The sequence below is a fragment of the Macrobrachium nipponense genome, chromosome 22 (genome assembly GCF_015104395.2).
Source record: "Macrobrachium nipponense isolate FS-2020 chromosome 22, ASM1510439v2, whole genome shotgun sequence".
Classification (NCBI taxonomy): domain Eukaryota; kingdom Metazoa; phylum Arthropoda; class Malacostraca; order Decapoda; family Palaemonidae; genus Macrobrachium; species Macrobrachium nipponense.
This window is the reverse complement of record NC_087213.1, coordinates 13,309,914-13,331,507: the sequence shown is the minus strand read 5'-3', so window position 1 is coordinate 13,331,507 and position 21,594 is coordinate 13,309,914. Positions and strand designations below refer to the sequence as shown.

At 40.2% G+C, this 21,594-nt stretch overlaps 1 protein-coding gene across 1 annotated transcript in view; it reads left to right on the top strand.

The window, feature by feature from the left end:
* LOC135198866 (uncharacterized) overlaps positions 1–20,340 on the top strand; it is a 56,467-nt gene extending 36,127 nt beyond the window's left edge. The window contains exons 5-10 of the mRNA XM_064226838.1: positions 303–469; positions 950–1,116; positions 2,839–2,930; positions 5,316–5,481; positions 14,347–14,483; positions 19,380–20,340. Coding sequence (XP_064082908.1) covers positions 303–469; positions 950–1,116; positions 2,839–2,930; positions 5,316–5,481; positions 14,347–14,483; positions 19,380–19,598 — 948 coding nt within the window. The 3' untranslated portion in view covers positions 19,599–20,340. The remainder of the gene's footprint in view (positions 1–302; positions 470–949; positions 1,117–2,838; positions 2,931–5,315; positions 5,482–14,346; positions 14,484–19,379) is intronic.
* Positions 20,341–21,594: the final 1,254 nt, after the last annotated feature.

Here is a 21,594-nt window from a genome sequence, read left to right as displayed (position 1 = left end):
TGAACTTAGTTAGCTGTATTTTACATGTAATGTATTGTATAAAAAGGCAAGGGTAGGGTAATAACTGGTGGTCAAGAACGGATTAATCCATTTTCAGTTATTTCTTATGGGAAAACTTGATTCACATCTCTAAATAATCGAATTTCGACGCTCCTTTTGGAACGAATTAGCGTCGAGATCCGAGGCTCTACTGTACTAATAATGTAAGGATTTAGTCAATGTTTTGTCTTTCATTGTAGAAAAAGGTAGGGAATACAGTACTGCATATTGTACAATAGTTTATCTCTTCCTCTCTATTGCAGGTGCTTGCTCAAGAAATTGGAGGCTTTGGGTTGAAGCGCAGGTTAGACCAAGGTGATCGCAGTGTTGAATCTTACGATTACACACAAGCTCATAAATTCCGAGAATCTGTGCATGAATCAGATGATGACGAGGGCCCAGAAGAAAATGAAGACACGAAAAAGAAAAGGTAATGAGAGTATATTGTCTTGGAAAAAGTAGAGTAGTTTACATTGCTATGTGAAAAGTCTTTGTATTTTGCCTCCTTTTCAGTTAATTAGCTGATACTGAGGAAGATTGTGAAAGTTAATCTTTTTGTAGAATTTCCGGGATCATGTTATTGTTATAATTGTTGCCAGATGAGTTGCAGTAATGTTAACGTAGATTGTGTATGTTTTAAATTGAATTGTTCAGCTATCCCTCCTGTTTCTGTAACTTTGTAAGAGAAAGTTCATAATTTTTTATTTCAGTGTCATTTTAAAAAATTTGCATTCTGGTCCCATTGCAGAATTTTCATACTTTCTGTGATCTTATATGCAGAAAAATTGGGAACTTGTAAACGGTTTTGGTTGGAAAGACAGATGATGTAGCTAATTGTGTTTTTTCAGACTGATACTTAAAATTCAGTTAATGCAAGTCATTATTAAATATGTTTTTTCTCTTTCCATAGACTAAACAGAAAACGACATGTGCGTGACCGACTTGGTCATAATAAGTATGTTATAGATAGTCCAAGAAGGGATTTAGTTGATTTATCCATCACAGATGAAATGACCAATGAAGAAATGGGCTTGGCCATGGCCGAAGCTTTGTTTGAAACAAAGCCAGATATTATTGGTAAGTTATATTGGAATTTTACATCATACTGATATGCTTGATGAAGACCCATCAAGTGTCAAGTGCTTATTATCTCTTGTACTGATGACATAACTGTTTCTTTTATTTTGATGATTGTTTACCCATAATAGTAATTAATTTAAATGAATTGAGAGACTGTATAGTATCTGGATTTACAACTGAGATGGTTTAAAAGAGATTTTAAGTATTTTTATATTTTAAAGATTTTAAGTGTATTGCATTTAGTATCAAATTGCCCCTTGAGTTTATTTATATAAATTAATGGCAGGCTCAGTGAAACAGGCACTGAAATGTCTCTATGTAAGCCAGTCTTAATGAAAGAAAAATAAGAATAATAGAAAAGGTTACAGCATAACCTTAACCTTGAAGGAATTGGTAGGCTACATGTTGTAAAGGAAGTTATTTATAGCACAGGTTTATGATCCCTTATCCGTAATTTTAAAAACACATAGGGTTAACTTTCAGCGAAAGCTAGAGCTGATCATTTAATCGTTTAATTGAAAAACAAGGTGGGTATCGGTAGTTGGCTATCAACAATAGGGGAGGAAGCCCCACCATCCAGTTGGTACACATTCACTTTTCCTTTTGGCCACAGTCTGAGATAAAAGCTTGCCTTCCATTGGACTTAATTATTCTTTTTTATTTTTACTGTATTGTTTTGAGATATTTTGTTCCTGTTGAATGTTTGCTTTTAGGCCATCAGTTAGTCAAAAGCTACTTACATGTATTATACAGACTGTTTTTATTGGAAATAAAATTGTTAGTGAATTTTAGCACAAGCTTTTAGTTCAAAAATCTGAAAACTGAAACAAATGGTTTCAAGGGTTTCTGATAAGGGATTGTGAACCTGTATTGAAAAATGGAAGAAAAATTCTCAACTGTGGTGAAGGAACTCATTAGCCACTGCAGAGTGCAGTAAGAGAGGTTTGGTGGCAGAATTGTATTTAGACCAAGTTTCTTTTTCTATATTATAAAGATTTTTTTTTGGTTTTACCTCTTGAGGGGGAATAGTGAGATCAGTTCACCTAATGCGGTGCAGACGCGTGAATGGTATAGTTGGTGGGTTATAAAGGCTGAACACCAATAAAACAAAAACACCATTGATCACTAGATATTTCACTGATTTTCTATTAAGACCTTTAGCTTACTTTTGAGAGATATCTAATGAAACTGTCGGCAAATGCTGCATGGAAGTTTGGTGTAATACATTAAGACTTTATAAATTTTATCCGTATAATAATGATAAATCACTGCAATCTATTTTAAGTCATTTGTCCTCCCTCAACTAGAATACAGTTCTCTGGTGAGGATGTCTACATGATGGTAGGTTTCTGCTTTGTAACATTATTTCTTTTACATGAGCACCATATGGAAGCTTGAATTTCAAGTCAGTGACCCCTATAGGACTGCTTCATAAGAACAGGGTTCATCTCCTGAATATTATATAATAATAATATGTAATAAATAGTAATTTTCATATTTCTACCCAACAATATATGTCTAGTATCAGAAACGAATCATCACTATTTTCAGTTTATCTAAATGAACATAAAGCACAATATGTTTAATAAGAGCAAATGCTTTTAACCAGCCCAATGAGAGTTAATCTAACCCATTGGACTGGTTTGATTACTTATTAATGATAATACTTATTAATGATAATGAATACATATTTCTAAAGACTGTTTCTCTCCTCCACAGTTCGCACCGTTGAGATTCTTGGTCGCGAAAAATCATTAGAGCTTTACAAGACCACACAGGAAGTTGAAAGGAATGGAGGCCTCATGGTGGTGGTAAAAAAAAAATTGATTTTCTATTGTTTTAGTTAATATGATGCAGATTCTTTCTGGATGAGTGAACCAGGAAAAATTAAGTTTTTCACCGGCACATTATATATGCTTTCTGCCGAAACAGCATAAGTAATATTTTGTGTTACGAGCTATAGGCATGTTCTTTTAGACAAGTGATTAATAACTTAAACTATAAATGTGATGCAAGAGATGGTAATTTAGGGTTCAGCTCAAAAGTTTTGCAAGTCTGTATGGTAACCAGATATGTTTTAGTAATCACTTGCGATAAATGTTAGTGTCCCGTAATTTCATCACATGGTGATTACATCTCATACATTTTCACCGCATTGTAATTACATTGCAATATATCACATCGTCAGTAATTTCATCGTAAGTTTTCTTTTACTACACAATGCCAAAAAATAAATGAACTATAAAATATAATTCGCTTGTTTTTCTGTGAAACGTCCAAGTATTACTGTAATAGTTGGTGATGAAATCAAAGTTTCTAACTATCTAACCATTAACAAATGGCCTGCTTGTTGACTTTTTCTACATAAGTTGTTCCTAAAAATTTTCGGTTTTTGTAATCAACATGTTTTCTTAGTGGTAAGCATTCTCGGTTTTTGCAAATAACTAAAACTAAACTCAGCAAGATACCTCTGCAGTACGTCGTAAGCATATGGAATAAGAAAAAGCTCATTGATAACAGTCATTTGTTTCAGAAAGAACGAACAAGTGGCAAAAAAACTATTTGGAAATGTGACCAGTTTTATAAAACAAAGTGCTACGCAAGAGTTCATACAAATGAAGATTCCATTACAAAACGAATGGGAGAACACAATCATGCAGGAGATATTGTTTGTGTTGAGGCTGCCAAAGTGATTAACTTAACTAAAATGCTAGAAATACAGCAGCACAAATTCCTGTTAATCTAGGATGTTTACTCCAGTTAAGCATTCCTCCGCAGTACAGGATAACACATTCAAATCGGCCATTTCTTCTGTTCGACAGTGATGATGGATCAGACACGGATTATTTTATTTTCGACTCAGAGAAATCTTAAGGTATTATCTGGTCCAAACAAATGGTTTGCAGATGGGACTTTCAAAACAGTACCGCCTTTATTTAAACAATTATACACAATACATGGTATCATGAATCATGAATGGTGACGTTTTGCCTCTTGTTTTCGTTTTAATGAGTAACAAAACTGAAGATAGTTACAATAAGTTTTTGTCAGAACAAAAAGTTTTAGAGCCAACCTTATCACCAAGCACAATTATGACTGATTTTGAACGTGCAGCAATTAATGCTTTTAGAGCAGTTTTTCTTAATTCAGATAAAAAAAGGTTCCTTTTTCCACTTCTCACAATGTTGATTTCGATCCATTCAATCAAATGGTCTGCAACAGTTGTATGAAAGTGATGCCGAATTTGCATTAAAAATGCGTATGATTCCAGCCATTGCATTCGGTCTTGTCTCTGATGTGGCACTTTTGAATATTTAATTGACAATAATGATTGAGTTAAAAATAACACACGTCAAACAACTAATAACCATCGACGCTAAAAGAATAAATAAAAAATAAAGACATTTAAAACCCCCCATTAATACTAAAAGTTGTTTGGTGAGTGTTAGAAAGTTATGAACGTTCTGAAACTAAATATGCTGTAAAACATGGTTAGATATGTTTAAAACGTTTTATAGTTGACTTTCCAATTAGATTTTCCAACACTGAACCTAAAAACAAGTAAAAATCATTAATCTTTGAAAAATCAAGACGATGAAATTACTTATATAGGAAAACTCCACAAACAGGCTACATGCAAATAGTTAAATACTTTGATCCCCGTCAACAACTATAACAGTAATACAAGGAACGTTTTACAGAATAACCAGCGTGGTGAAAGAAACCTTACGACAAAATCACTGACAATGTGATATGTTACGATGTAATTACAATGCGGTGAAAATGTATGAGATGTAATTATCATGCGATGAAATTACAGTGAATCTAAATGTTTATATTGTGACACAGATGCATACATTTGGATCCAAGAGTTAAGACACCTAACCATTTCTTCATAATATAAGGAGATCATAGCGGTCTTTTCCCATCCCCTACCAGGGCATAATAGGTTTTATATAAGAAAATTTGTATTAATATTTTTCTATTTTACATTTCCCTCACAATATGAACATGATCAGTAATTGTGTGATATGTGCTTAACCTAGAACCAGAGGGACACCAATATTTCACCAAATTTCTCTGACTTGTTTTTTCCTGCTGTAGTAGTAGATATATGTGCTAAAGATGATAATTACCTGCCTGAGTTAGTAGTAATATAATGCTATAAAATAATAAAATGCACTATTTTAAATTAGGATGGGTCAAGAAGAAGAACTTCGGGTGGAGTCTTCTTACAACTTCTGCGAAAGCTTCCTGGAATTGAGAAAGCTGATTTGAATAAGATATTCCCTCAGGAAGACCAATGGAGAAAACGAAAAAGAGCACATAGAAGAAGGGAGAGACATGAATCAAAACCCCAAGGTAAGAAATATTCCTTTGTGTCACTTGATTTTTTTGTGCTTGGTAGCATTTGGTGTTATAAATTTTGTTTAAAAAGATTTTCATGGTGCTGTAACATTATATCGAAATATCAAACCTGTCATTTGCTATAGTATATTCATAATTTGTGATAACTTACTGTTCAGGTGTGAATGTTCACCCTGAGTCATATTTCTGCACTCATAGGGCTCACCCAATACTTTTTCCATAGTTGAAAATTCGGCAAGGTAAAATTTTACAAGTTGGGCAACAAGGTAGGAAGAGATCATACAGGAAGTGAAAAATAAAGAAAAAAAGCAATACTGTTGTGAGCTCTGTAATTTATGCAGTGTGCTGTTTAATCCACACTGCAATTTTTGTAACTATTTTCTCTGGAGAACTGAAAGGTTTTTATAAGGATAAGCAGCAATCAATAGGGAGATGCTACTAGTGTATTGATGCTTCAAAGCAGATGTACTTTTGACTGGAGCTCCAGACATATTTTTCATCTCTTTAATTTCTTTTATTAACAGCCCATTTATGTGGATGTTTGTATTGAGGCTATGCGATTACATTAACTGGCTGCTCTGAACAGAGGTAGAACCACAAATCGGTAATTTTGCAGCAATCGTTCTATCTTTGGTACCAGTGGAGTTTTTTTAAACATTGTGGCGGAATCAAAGCTAAGTGAAAAAAGCAAGCCAACTCCCCACAGTTACGTTAATCGTACAAGCTGACAAAATTTCCCACAGCCACACTTTTCCCTTTACGTTACTTTTTACCTGCAGGACAATTGGTTTAACGATATACCAGACGCACAAAACGCAAACACGTACTCACCTCAGGCTCCAGATACTCAGGGCTAGGCTGTGCTGTCCGCTGGATATAGGCTAGCCTAGACACAACCACCGCTGATAATCACAACACAAACCCTCCAACCGAGAACCACAACCCTATAACTTAACAACCCAACAAATCACTGAGCAGACGAACACCAACAGCTCGAAATAACAAGACAACCACGACTTACCCCAGCACAACCACCCACCAACACCAACACTGCCCCAACCACCACTCAGACACTGAAGTGTGCTACCAACCTCTCTAATCTCACCACAACCAGACAGACACGCACAACAACTTTACAACACCAAAATCAATCAAATAACACAACATCAACTGACCATCAACAGACAAGACTGCTGCCAAAACCAACTCCATGCCTTCCTTCTTACAACTCCCGTAACACACTCCTGCCACTGATATACACAACAGAGCACCACAACAGACACGCTTACAACCGCCATTCAACCACTCCCATTTATTCCTCCACCAATCTCGCTCACGCAACCCTCGGAGACGTTGTCAAATATAAACTACCATCATTACTCCTCCATAACATCTTTTCTTGAAATGTTCTAGTCATTATGATTGACCAGCCATATGACAGCTAAGATACTTGGTGTATTGGTTTAATTTAACTTTTTTTATAACTGGCTAAGCCTTGTATTTTGTCAATTGTGGCAGGGGACAGTGTTCTTTTTTTTTTTTTTAACCAAAGGCTATTGGGAAGAGGCAGTCTAATGATGACGATGATGAAAACAGGAGAAATAAATACCAAACATTTTCATATTTATTTCTGTTACTGCATATGAAAGCTTTCAAGCCGCTTTGAGTACATAATCGATTATGTTTATGAATATAAAGAAAGTTTAATAATTGAGAAAATTCAGTATTGTAAAATAAAATCTAATTTATTTATGGTTTTTAATTTTTATGAAAATGATATTGTCATGTTACAATAAAGTTTTATACATACTTACCTGACAGATATATACTTAGCTATAGACTCCGTCGTCTCCGACAGAATTTCAAATTTCGCGGCACACGCTACAGGTAGGTCAGGTGATCTACCGCCCTGCCCTGGGTGGCAGGACTAGGAACCATCCCCGTTTTCTAATCAGAATTCTTCTCTTCCACCTGTCTCCTGCGGGGAGGCTGGGTGGGTCATTAATCGTATATATCTGTCAGGTAAGTATGTATAAAACTTTATTGTAACATGACAATATCATTTTTATACATTCAACTTCCCTGCCAGATATATACTTAGCTGATTAGCACCCATTGGTGGTGGGTAAGAGACAGCTAACTACTGAAATAGACAGGTAAACAACATATGTTGTAGGTATTAATAAACCTTGGTTCCTACCTTATTAGGCTGAAGACTTCGCGGCTACTGCCTTGGAGTCTGCTTGGCCTCAAGAGCCTCAGCGAGATATTGATCTATGGCTAAGAGTTCTTGTGGGTCTGCCAATGGGGTCTTATCCACTTACTCGGCAGAGCCTAAAGGCCTTTGTCATTGGGTGCTATTCCACTAACATGACAATACACCTTGTTCAAGGAGCACAAAACCCATCCCGATCACCTGATCCTAACATCCATGTTAGTTCTAAGATTGTAAGGAGTTATCCCCGAACTCCTTACAAACAACCACAAAAACTCGAAACATAATTACACTTTCATTACAAAATATACAAAAAAAAAATTTTGTACTCCCCTACTAGTCATACATACCCTTGATCCCCTACCAGCAATGACACTCTGCTCCCGTGCGACAGTAGTGAGCTTGCTAATAGAAAACCAAGCACATATCTGACAAGAGGGTTTATGTACGATAAAAACACAAAATTAAGGATCAGTCTTTGCTCCAAGACCCAGTACTGTATCTGCTGATACAAAAGACCTAGCGAGAAGCACTTCTCATAGGTCACTCTCACATCCTTCAGATAATGAGATGCAAACACTGAATTGCACCTCCAATATGTAGTCTCAATGATATTCTTTAGAGACATATTCTTTTGGAACGCCAAAGACGTTGCTACTTGCCCTCACTTTCATGAGTCTTGACCTTTAGAAGACCGAAGGATTCCTCCGAGCAGTTCTTGTGAGCGTCCGTAATAACGCTTCTCACAAAGAAAGCCAAGGCGTTCTTGGACATGAGTCTTTTGGGGTTCTTCACCGCACACCAAAGACCTTGTTGACAAGCTCCCATCTGTCTCTTCCTCTCTAAATAATATTTAAGAGCTCTCACTGACAGAGAGATCTCTCTATCTCTCTGCCTACAAGGTTAGATAGGCCTTTTACCTCAAAACTTCTGGGCCACGGTTTTGACGGGTTTTCGTTCTTTGCCAGAAACATTGTCTGAAAGAACAGATGGCAGCATCTCCTTTGAACCCCACCGTGGAATCCAGAGCGTGTAATTCGCTCGTCCTCTGGCTGTAGCGAGAGCCACCAGTAACAAGCATTTCCTAGTGACGTCGTGGAAGGACGCCAGATGTAAAGGCTCGAATTTATCCGATGAAAGGAATTTCAGGACCACGTCTAGATTCCAACTAGGTGTTCTAGGAGTAGCTGCTTTCGAAGTCTCAAAAGATCTAATTAGATCGTGTAGATCTTTGTTGTTAGCAATGTCCAGGCCTCGATTCCTGAATACTGAAGACAGCATGCTTCTGTATCCTTTTATTGTCGAGACAGATAGGTGTGATTCCTCTCTCAGAAAGAGGAGGAAATCGGCAATATTCACTATAGAGGTACTGGAGGAGGACAGCTTCTGACCCTTACACCACCTCCTAAAGACTTCCCACTTTGACTGGTATACTCTTCTCGTCGAAGCTCTGCGGGCTCTAGCGATAGAGCCCGCAGCCTTGCGAGAAAAGCCTCTCGCTCTGACAAGTCTTTCGATAGTCGAAAGGCAGTCAGAGCGAGACCTGGGAGGTTGTGATGAAAACCTCTCGAAGTGGGGTTGTCTGAGTAGATCGTGTCTGTTTGGAAGCGATCTGGGGAAGTCCACTATCCACTCCAGTACCCCTCCGTGAACCATTCCTGGGCTGGCCAAAATGGGGCTATGAGTGTCAACTTCGTGCTCTTCGAAGCTACGAACTTCCTGAGCACTTCCCCAGGATTTGAACGGGGGAAAGGCGTATGCGTCCACACCCGACCAATCCATGAGGAAAACGCGTCTATTGCGAAGGCTCTCGGATATTCCACTAGAGAGCAAAAGATCTCTATTCTTTTGGAGATGAACGTCGCAAACAGGTCTATGTGAGGTCTCCCCCACAGGGACCAAAGACTTCGACACACTTCTTCGTGTAGAGTCCATTCTGTGGGAAGGACCTGATTTCTCCTGCTCAGTCTGTCCGCTCTCACATTCTTGATCCCTTGAACAAACCTTGTGAGGAGAGTTATGCCTCTTTCTTCCGTCAGGTTAACAGGTGTCTTGTTAACTGATAGAGGGAGAAAGAGTGCGTGCCTCCTTGCTTGCGTATGTAAGCCAGAGCCGTGGTGTTGTCCGAGTTTATCTGTATCACCCCGTCTCTGACTATCTCTTCGAAGAACTTTAAGGCTAGGTGTATGGCCACAAGTTCCTTGCAATTGATGTGCCAGGACACCTGTTCCTTTGTCCAGGTGCCTGACACCTCCCTTGCTCCTAGCGTCGCTCCCCATCCCGACTCCGAAGCGTCGGTAAATAACACTTGGTCTGGGTTCTGCAGAGCAAGCGATACGCCCTCGTTCTTTTGAAGCGGAGGGATCCACCACTTCAGATGATCTTTTACTTCTTGTGGAAGTTGGAAGATGTCCGAGAGTTGAAAGTTCACCCGTCTTCCAACTCCACACCCTCTTTGAGGAAAAACTGAAGAGGGCGAAGGTGAAGTCTCCCTAGCGAGAAGAACTTTTCCAGTGAGGACAGGGTCCCTAAAAGGCTCAGGTAATCCCTCGCTGAGCTGTTCTTTCTCTCTAAGAAGCTCGAGATTCTCGACAAACCTCGAGCGATTCTTTCTCGCGAAGGATATACCCGAAAACCCCGAGAATCCATCTGAATCCCCAGATAGACCAAGTTCTGGCTGGGGATCAGGGTTGTGACTTATCGAGGTTGACGAGCAACCCTAGCGAATCTATCATGTTCCTTGTTACTTCTAAGTCCTCCAAGCACTGAATCTTCGACTTGGCCCTGAGCAGCCAGTCGTCCAAGTAGAGGGAGATGTTTATCCCCTCTAGGTGAAGCCATCTTGCTACATTCGCCATCAGGTTGGTGAATACTTGTGGAGCTGTAGACAGACCGAAGCACAGAGCCCTGAACTGAAAGATCTTGTCTCCTATTACAAAGCGAAGATATTTCTTTGACAAATGGTGAATGGGAACGTGGAAATATGCGTCTTGCAGGTCCAGAGAGACCATCCAATCTCCTGGACGAAGAGCCGACATTACAGAGGCGGACGTTTCCAGCGAAACTTCTTTTTCTGTACGAAGTGATTCAGATCGCTTACGTCCAGAACTGGCCTCCACCCCCCCCCCCCGATGCCTTTGGTACTAGAAAAAGGCGATTGTAAAATCCCGGGAGTGTGGATCCTGCACAAGTTCGATGGCCTCTTTTTCCCACATTTGCTCCACCATTTGAAGGAGAGTCTTTCTCATTAACGGGTCTCTGTACCTCGCTGACAGTTCCCGAGGCGTAGATGTTAGGGGAGGGCTGTCGTCGAAGGGGATTACATATCCCTTCTTCAGGACCGACACTGAACAAGGGTCGGCTCCCCTTTTTGCCCATACTCCTGCAAAGTTCAGGAGTCTGGCGCCCACTGGTGCTTGGAGGAGCAACAAGTCACTTTGATTTCTTGAAGGGCCTAAATGAAGACCTTCCTCTCTTTTCAGAGCTCTTCTTTCTGGCAGGGGGACGAGCCGCTGCACCTCCACGAAAGGGCTGCTGAGGAGGACGAGAGTCCTTCTTAACCGTCGACACTACAGGGCGTCCTTTCTTGGACGTTTGCGTTAGTAGGTCTTGTGTCGCCTTCTCAGTTAGCGAGCGAGATATATCCTTCACTAACTGAGAAGGAAACAGATGATCTGATAGAGGGGCGAACAGTAAGGCAGTCCTCTGGCTCGGAGAAACCCCTTTCGATAATAGGGATCCATAAACTGATCTCTTTTTCAGGAGACCAGCACCAAAAAGGGAAGCCACTTCACCCGAACCGTCCTGTACTGCCTTGTCCATGCAGGACAGGACGCTATGGAGAATTTCTGGGTTTTCAGAAACTCCGGATCCTTAGATTTGTTGGCCAGAACTCCGAGTGACCAATCCAGAAAATTGAACACCTCTAAACTGACAAAAAGTCCCTTTAGAAAGTGGTTCAACTCTGAAGAGCTCCACGTCGCTCTGACCGATCCTAAGGAGTGACGTCTAGAGGCCTCCACTAAATTGGAAAAGTCGGCATCTGCCGAGGCAGGTAGAGAAAGACCCATAGTCTCTCCTGTCCCATACCAAATACCTCTCTTTCCGTGCAATCTGGAAGGAGGCATGCAGAATACCGTCTTTCCTAACTCCTTCTTCCTGTCCATCCAAGAATCTAAAGAATGGAGTGCCTTCTTCATAGATATCGCAGGCTTCATTTTTAAAAAGGCCGACGATTTTGCCGTAGCCGAGCTCGAAAAGAGCGAACGAGGAGAAGGAGGAGCCGCCGGACTAAGAGAATCTCCAAATTCTTGAAGTAATAATGAGGCTAAGACTATAACTAGAAAGTCCCTCATTAGCAGGAGGTTCGTCATCAGACAACTCGTCTAACCCTCGATCAGACGAAGGAGAAAGTTCACGTTTGGAGGGAGAGTCCTTCCAAGACCTCCTATGTTCTGAAGGAGAGGAGCTCCTATTTGGAGAAGAGTCATAACCTCCAGGAACGAGTCCCCGACTATTGCCTCCCTGGCTCTTGACTCTTGCCTCTGACTCATGCCTCCTGGCTCCTGGATCCTGGCTCCTGCCTCTTGCTCTTGCCTCCTGCCTTCTTTGCCTCTGGCTCCTGCCTCCTGCCTGGATGTCTACACTCCTGGCTCTGGGGGCTCCTGCCTCCTGGCTCTTGGCTCCTGCCTCCTGGGTGACTCCTCACTCCTGGCCGGTGCCAGACGTCTGATCGGTTCATCCAGGTTCGTACCGGAAACCTCACCTCGAGTAGGAGTATCGATTCCTGGAGGCAGATACTTCCATACGTCTGGAGGATCTTTTAATAGGAAGGGAAGTGTCTTTCCTTCTAGGAGGCTCCTTTGACAGGACTCCTACAAACGACGAAATCTGTTCCTGCATCGCCATCATGAACCTCTTTGTAGCCTCCTCTTTATCCTCTTCGGGAGGAGGGGAGGAGTCCATAGCCTCCACCTCCTGCCTCCTTCTCACTCTGGTTGAAAGAATGGCTCTTCTTGCCTTCTTCACTCCCGATGGAGACTCCTCAGGGAAGTTTTCAGGGCTCGAGTCAATATTCGGAGCCTTCCCAACTCCTCTTGAGAGGCCGAGATCGATCTGAATCTCTCCAATCACGTCTCGGTGATGAAGATCCCGACGACGAAAAACACTCACGTAGGACGCTTTTACAATAGCGGTCCTTGGCAGTCTGGGGTGTCACAGAAACCGCTGAAGGGACACCTGATCGGTGGGGATTCTCCACAACCTCCTTTCGGCTTTCGACATTCCTTCTCCTCTGGGCATGTGAGCTTGGAAGAGGTCTAGACCTAGGAGCGTTGCTGAGCCGACCAGATGCCCCCTCCACTACACTGGGGACACTCATATCACTGTCCACTGAAAAATCACTAGCCTTACCTTGTATGGCAGCCATTTTGTTTTCCATCAACTTGAAGGCTGCTTTTAGATCCGCAAGTTCTTTTGCTGGATCTACAGGTTCTGCAATAGGAGAAGGGGCTGCAATGGAAGGAGAAGTAGCAATACTTACCATTGGGGAAGATCCCAAGCTTGGAATTAGTTCAGATCTAGAACTACTTAAACTTCTATGAGAAGCCTTCCTCACTCTTTCTCTTTCTAACTTTTTTAAATAATTAGTTAGATTCTTCCATTCGTTCTCACTCAAGTTCTCACATTCCTTACAAGTATTAGTAAAAGAACATTCATACTCCCTGCACCTCTTGCATACCGTGTGAGGGTCTACCGAAGCTTTCGGCAACCTCACCTTACAGCCTACATTCACACAACGTCTCACAACCATACCAGTGTCAGACATTATTAAAGAAAATTCCAAAATCAAGTCCACAAAACAGTCCACAAAAGCGTATGCCAATCCAACAATCCAGATACGTCACCAAAAGTCGGTCAAGAAGATCAATTGCCGGTGAAAAAAGAAAAACCAATCGAGAGGAACCAACAACAATGTTGATGGTCCGGGCGACAGAAGAATTCTGATTAGAAAACGGGGATGGTTCCTAGTCCTGCCACCCAGGGCAGGGCGGTAGATCACCTGACCTACCTGTAGCGTGTGCCGCGAAATTTGAAATTCTGTCGGAGACGACGGAGTCTATAGCTAAGTATATATCTGGCAGGGAAGTTGAATGTATAAAAATGGATTTTCCACTGAGAATTCATTTTCACATGACCCTCTTATATAGAATAAAAATTTTAATGTTAGTGAAAAAGAACATCCAGTACATTCATGGTATGATAAGCAAAGCCATATCTACACAAGATCATGTTGAGTTATGAGTAAAGGTTTAGGGGTTTATCACAGTAGTACTTTTAAGGGAATTTACAGACGTTCAATGTGTAGATAAGATGGTGTTGAAAGGAATAGAGGTGGCTTGTACATGTCTTTCTCACAATCCTTCAGAAAATTGTGTGTGATTATTTCGGCTGGTCTTCTTGGGTGCCAGAATAGAAATGGTAAAGATTTGCAGGAGATAATGCACACTTTAAGACAATGAACTACACAGAGGGCTTTTGAAATTGCCCAGTACTAAAGGAGAATGATGAAATATGAGGTATACAAATCAAAAATAATATTTAAAGTAGTTTGCTTTGTTGATATGTTTGTCTTTGTTGCTCAGGTGAAGATGGAGCAGAGGAAGGCCTTCACCTGGGGGGACTATTCTCTGATGATCCTGGTGGGGCAAAGTGTCCAGGTTCTACCCCTGTAACCTCTCCACAACCATCTGACAATGAAGATGACTTGCCTTCATCCACTGTAAGTTAATGTTGGTGAGAGGTCTTGATAAAAATCCTTCCTTCAGTATAAGACTGTCGGCAAATAAGTCGCATTGTATTTATTGAAGTGCACTCTTGTATTTTGTTGTGACTTAAAAGGGATATTTAATACACAAATTTTATTTTGTACCTTAAAAGGGATATTTAATACACAAATTTTATTTTGTACCTTAGTGTAAGGGTGAATAAATTTTAGGGTATAGTGTTTCATATTTGTTTTTGCAGCAAATTATGGCAGTCATACAACAGAGATCACACTACTGTTTCATGAAGCAGATTATTTTATCCCTCTTCACTGTATTGTCCACATTACATCTTGGATCATGAACTACACTTTGCTTAAGGACTTTATCTGTATTCTTTTTGTATCTGTTATTAATGTTGTCATTTGATTAACTCTCAGACCTACTAATAGGTTGAGTGTAGACTAATCTTTCCCCCCTTACTTGCAAGATAAAATGAGGTTAATTAATAGTCATACGTATAATCTTGATAGATGTTATAGCTGACAACAAATTTGACAAATGGTATCCTCCAAAATGGAGCTTTTTGTGATGAATAGAACATTGCAACACTGTGCTAGTTTATTTGTCACTACATGCATTTTGATAGTTTTTTGTGATATGTCTCAGAAAAAACTGATGCTGTATATATTTAATATACAGCACATCCCCCCCCCCCCACACGCGGGGGAACATCACTAATTTGCTGATTGTTTTGGGGGTAGTATCTCTGAAGTATTCTCTTTTTTTCTTCTTCGTAGAGCAACACTTTTTATTCACTAACTAGTTTTTCTCTCTCTCTCTCTCTCTATTTAAATACAAGAGAGAGAGAGAGAGAGAGAGAAAACTGTGGTTTTTACATCAAAGGCTAAGCACAGTATGTATAAATGGATTCTGTAAGTGAAATAATGTTCCATGCTGTTTTTTATTATTATTATTACTAAAGGATATGTATACTGTTTGAGAGAGAGAGAGAGAGAAACTGTGGCTTTTACATCAACTCTAAGCCCAGTATAAATGGATTCTGTAAAGTGAAATGTTTCATTGATATTTTGCAATGGTAGGGCCTTGACTCCTATAATCATGTGCTCTTGCATGAACTGTATTTGCATCTAATGTGAAGCAGAATTGTAAGCTTGTCTAAAATCACTTCATGTAACCAAAAGGAAATCGCATTCGTGGACACTTCTTTCTTGTTCAAGCCTGTACTGACAGTCTTCAGTAACCAGGTCAGGTCCCAGTTAGGAAGTTGAGAACTCTTGCAGAACAGGACTGCTGAAACTCTTGAGAAGCATAGAAACTTCCCACATGGAAGAGTGTTCCACATTCTTTAAATGTAGAAGCAATCCCAAAGCAGCTTTAGAGCCCTTGATGGCTGAAACTGAGAGTTTTCCCTATGGAGAAAGATGAAGTCCACTACTTGAATAGAATTTCTGATGGGAGAGAATCCCCATTTATGATACCAATCACTAGACTGCCCATTTTCCTTGATACACAGCTGTAGAAGATCTTAGATATCCCGACAATTCTGTCGCTGCTCTGTGAGAAAAACCTTTCACTAGCAACAGATACTTAAGCTCTGCATCTCTATCCTTTATGGCTGGAGACTGAAGATATCTCCATTCCGTAAAGCTACTGTAGAATCCAAACTGCCAAATTTAGAGACTTTGGAAAGGACAGCACCTCTTCTTAGTAACAATTGGCCCACATGGCTGTTAATCAAGCCATATAAGAAATAGTTTTGCTGCTAGATTGCAACATCCTCAAGAAGGTGGCACTTTCTCCAGTGTTGCCCCTGGAAGTGGAAGAGATCTTAGCCACTGTTGTTGTCCATAATTCAAGCCATGAAGCAGCCAGGAAAGCTGATGAAGCACTAGAGAAATGCCCGAACCTAAACAAACCAGGTCTTGATTAACTTGTCGTGACTGCAAGGAAATCTTCAACTGTTGTGAATTGTGCCACCCTGAGACAAAGAGAATTCACTGAGTGGCTAAGAACGACTGCATGGCAACCCCAAGGAAGATAGCCTCTTTCTTAGTTCCAAGATAAGCTTTGGCACCTGAGGTGTGATCACAGGTAATCCCAGGAAAGACTTAGCCTCTTTCTTAGGTCCAAGATAAGCTTTGACACCTGAAGTGTGATCTCAGGTAGCCACAATCTCTTCAACTAGGTTGTTACATCCACAAATAAGCTCAACGACCTAAGCATAGACAGTCATAAACTCATGATGTTCTGTATCTTCTTCCTCCAGGCCACAAGAATTATGGTCTGGGTCTGTCAAATGAGGCAGAGTGAGACAGATTATCATTATTTATCATTGGAGTGTAGGCTCTGAGTCCCAGGATGTTCTTGGGGGGCCTGTAGATCTGTAGAACTAGGAGTAATCTTGTCCTGATCCACATCCTGTCTGCAAGAACTATGATGAGTAGACTAATGTCTTGATCGGTTGCACAGCACTGTAGGGCTGTCGTTATGTGTAGCACTTCATGGCCGTGTGATCAGGAACGTGGATTATGGTCACGGTTGTGTGATTGGGAACATGGATTACAGTCACAGCTGTGTGATTGGGAACGTGGATTACGGTCATGGCCATGTGTGTTGGGCTATCATTACGTTAAGTGGGTCAAACTGTGTGAGCGAGAGTGCCGATTGCTATCTATCCCAAGAGAACGTGAATAAGAGCGAGGACTAATGGAATGCCCTGTCTTTTAACTGGAACCTTACCACTTTTTCTATGGACTTGGTGGACATTCAATTCCTGGAAGAGAAGGGGACGCAGAGCATAAATCACAAGATATTATGTCAAGGAGACCGATCCATAAATTTAAGAGATGCTAGAAGACTGCTCTGACTTGTGTTTTGCAGCACAAGCTGGTGAGGTGACAATCTGGTTCTAAGGCAGGAGAGAGACTGATGTACTTGGATTGCTGAGTTCAGCTGCAGGAGAAGAAGACTTAAGGCCTGGAGATTGCCTGCAATTCTTCTTGCTAGACTAGTCAATGAAGCCTTTCTTCCTCCAACAGAAGAAGAAGTCAAGGCAGGAGATCTACGATGTCTTATCTTGGACATCAGGTAGCTAGACACGGCTGTACTTCTTACCCCTTCATGGATGGGTACCCTCATATGAGTAACAATAACAGGTTTTGAGTGGTGGATGGATTACCTCCTGGTGAGTATCAGTATTACATGGGATAGATTTGGAGAAATCATGCAGGAAAGCGGTTCCATTTCTTCAGTAACCAATAAATTTACTATTGGCAACTTTTAGACTGGCTCAGCTTGCTGGTTCAAGGATTCTCATGATTTAATTGTGTACTTGACTTCAAAGTGACAAAAAATATTTTACAATAAATATCCTAATTTGTTCTGATTTTAGTTCTTATGTTATGATATTGTGTGAGCTGTAATTATAATTTTACAAAATAAAAGTATTGGAAAAAAACATGTATAACTTGATAAAATTTATGATTGTCTTGTAAAAGAGGCCTCACAAGGAGCAGCAGCGAGAGGAGATTTTGGTAGATGTGGAACAAGAAGGAATTGGAATATCTGCCATCAAGGGAGACAAAAAGCCTTTCCAAGGTGATGCTATTGGTTTCCTCTTGAAGTGCTTCCTCTTATTATCAAATCCCTTCTCTTGCTCACGAGACCAAAGACAACAAAACTTGGAACAAGGGTTACTTATGCTGCAAACAGCTCAGCACCTCAACAAGTGGAATGGGGGGCGTATAGTCAAAGAAGACAAGTAACGAGAACTTAGGTTGTTACCACCCTCAGGCCATCGTCTCTGATGCCTGGGAGGCTTAGCTGAATTATGGGTTTGCAGTTCAGAAAATGCAAGAAATGCACAGACAACACAAGATATCACGCACGCACACACACTCAAAAATTGGTCGAAGGTGTCTTGCAGGCAGGAAGTGCAAAATAATCAGCTGCTTGTGAGAAATGGGCACAGTGCAGTCTTGCTACAAATATTGGCTAACTCCCGTTGCTAACAATTCCTTGTGTTATTTTTAACCGGACTCCAGCTGACTCTAGAGAATTTATCACTACATTAAGACCAGGGTTTGCTCCATATATGAGCAATCAAAATTTCACTTGGGCCAGTTACCTGGAATTTAACCAAGTCATTAAGTGAGGGGTAGGTCAAGACTCAATTTCCAATGTAATCATCATTTGCACTTCCTTGTTTTATTTAGAATCTTGAAGTGATTGCATTTGTATTTACTTCTTTAACAACAGTAGATTGTTTGCTAAAACACTTTAGTAAACTAACCGTAATAAAATTTAGATGGTAGATAACCTTCTCAGGTACAAAAAATAATAAAATGCAAAGCACCCTGGATAAATGACACACTCAATCTGCCAAGTTATTGATACTTATGTGCAGGCATTCCCCGGGTCACGACGGGGGTTCCGTTCTTGAGACGCTTCAAAAGCCGAAAATCGTCGTAAGCTGGAACATCGTCAAAAATCCTAAGAAAACCTTAAATTTTAATGCCTTAGGTGCATTAAAAACTATGTAAACTGCATTCTTATTGCATTTTTCATCAAAAAAAAGCTTCAAATATTGATTATTTGGCATTTTTGGTGTCATATTTATTGTGCCAGATCAGCGTGTAGGCGTCATAACCCTGGAACATGAGTCGTAACCCTGGAAATAATTTCTGATGAATATAATTGAAAAGCGCCTTAACCTCGGAACGTCGTAAGCCGAACCCGTCGTAACCCGAGGACTGCCTTACTGTATTGCATTTCCTTCATGACAGTGATTTCATGATTGTGTCCATTATGATGTCATTTCACTGCATTATTTTGTTTTGTCTAGTTATATTATTGAATATAATTCAGGTTACATATTTTTCCAAAACCAGATTAACCAGTTGCCATCTGTGATGCCTGACCAGTTGCCTACTCCCCCACCTTCAGTGGCTGATCCAAGAGTATTTAAGCCAGATATGTCAGAAGACTTCAACGGAGACGCTGTCACAATAGACCAAGCGGTAGACTCTCGTTCTGTCAAAGCGCAAGCTTGTGTTTATGATGACATCCTTTTGGATAATCATGCTGCAGATGCAATGGAACTTTTCTGATGTTATCAATTAACTGGTAGAAGTAATTTCAATGTTCATAGTCATACATTTTGGGGTGTGAGAATATATAATTATTGGAAAGTTATAGCTTCTCTTTCACGACTTATTGGTAGCTCTTGTCTTTTAGGCAAAGACGTTATTTATATTTTTTCAACAGGTAAATATATTTTCATTTTTTCTAGTTGCATTTGTTATTATTTAAAGAAATGTTGTAATGACCCTAACTGTGTGGTTGGGATGTATACCATCTACTTTGCTTTATATCTTACTGTATCATGACTATAGTTTTAGCTTCTCTGTTGATATATGTTGCAAGTGCCTCTCCAAATAAAGTATACTAAGATTCCAAGAAAACAATTTAAGGTTTACCCCTTGATAGGCATTTTCCCGGAGTAGTCACAAAAACTAATTTTTCTATTTTTGAGAGGTCATCTTCAAGCTATAAGGAATTTTTCAAACTTCATAAAAACTGATAGTTAGCATTTACAGCCCAACGAGTGGGTGTGATTTATGTGAGATGTACAGTGCTATCAGGTTTACTCTTTTATACTTTATATTCATCATTGTATAGGTCACTCATCAATATTGAAAATGGATTTCGTAGCAGTTTTAACTCATCACAATTACTTTTTGTCCTTGTAGATCAATGAAGTGTATATTTTGTTTTTATGACCCTGTTTTTGTAATTTAATTGCAAATCTTTTTTAAAGAAAGAGAATGTTAAATAAAGTAATTTCATTCATATTGCTGTTTCCCTACACAATGCTTAAGGAAACTTACTTTACTTACTTTTTTTTTTAACTCATAAAAATTGGCCTGAAGCTGTAACATAATGAGTTAATGAAGCAAGTGTTTGCTATACTTTTGACTTTTGCAGTTTCTTTAAGTTACTCTAAATATTTTTATGCTTTTTCATATTTTGATTATATATAGTCTTTCAATTTTGTGATTTCCCACCTATGACAGCCTGCATTTTTTCCTTAAAAAAAAAACACATATGATAATTCAACAGATTATGAATTCCAGAGGCATTGGGGGGGGCACATTTTTGCATTACAAGAGATCTAGATTGGAGACAGACTAATAGTTCCCAGAAACAGACTGACTAAACTGCAGACCAAATCTAAAACACTGGGGCAGTTGAAAAGCCAAGGTTGCCGATTAGATTTCCCAGACCTGCAAGACCACAGAAGGGAACATGGTGGGACAGCAAGAGGGCAGTAATCATGTCCAAGTGGCTGTGTGGTGGCAACAGCCCTGATCAAGGTATGATGATGATCTTGAAGGGAACTAGCATTCAGCTCTCCTGCCAAGATTAAGTGCCAGAGAATAGTGCTCCCTGAACTTCTTATGAAAGACTTAGGATTTCCCTTCTGTCTCCTGGGTGATTAGAAGCAATGGCAAGAACTCTTCTCCAATTCCAAAGGATCGGTCGAGGCTGGAACAAAAGTCAGATGCGGGTAACATACCTGTCACTGAAGGATCACCTGCAGCAGACAAGCGCCTCAGTGGCCTGATTGGTATGGTCTTTGCCTGCCAACTCGGTGACTAAGAGTTCTATTCTCGGGCATTCCATTGAGGAGTGAGAGATGTGTATTTCTGGTGATAGAAGTTCACTCTCGACGTGATTCGGAAGTCACGTAAAGCTGTTGGTCCTATTGCTGAATAACCACCGATTCCAAGCAATGTAAAAAAACACCATACATACAAACCTGCAGTAGACAAGTTAGCCATGGGAACTGCAGTAGTAGATACAGTCATTGGTTCTTCCTTCCTCCCTGGAAATCAAAGAAGGAAGCAAACAATGTACTACCTGGAAGATTATGTGTAGTAAAAATTTTACAGATATTCGGAGGACATCTGCTTACTGACTGCTCGTCCTAAGACAATGGATGATTGGGTTTTTATAACTTGGGGAGCTAACCTTCCCAGGAGGGGAAGATCCAAGTGTGGGTGGGAAAGGGATGGCAATTAGTGACAGGTAAGACCCAGAAGA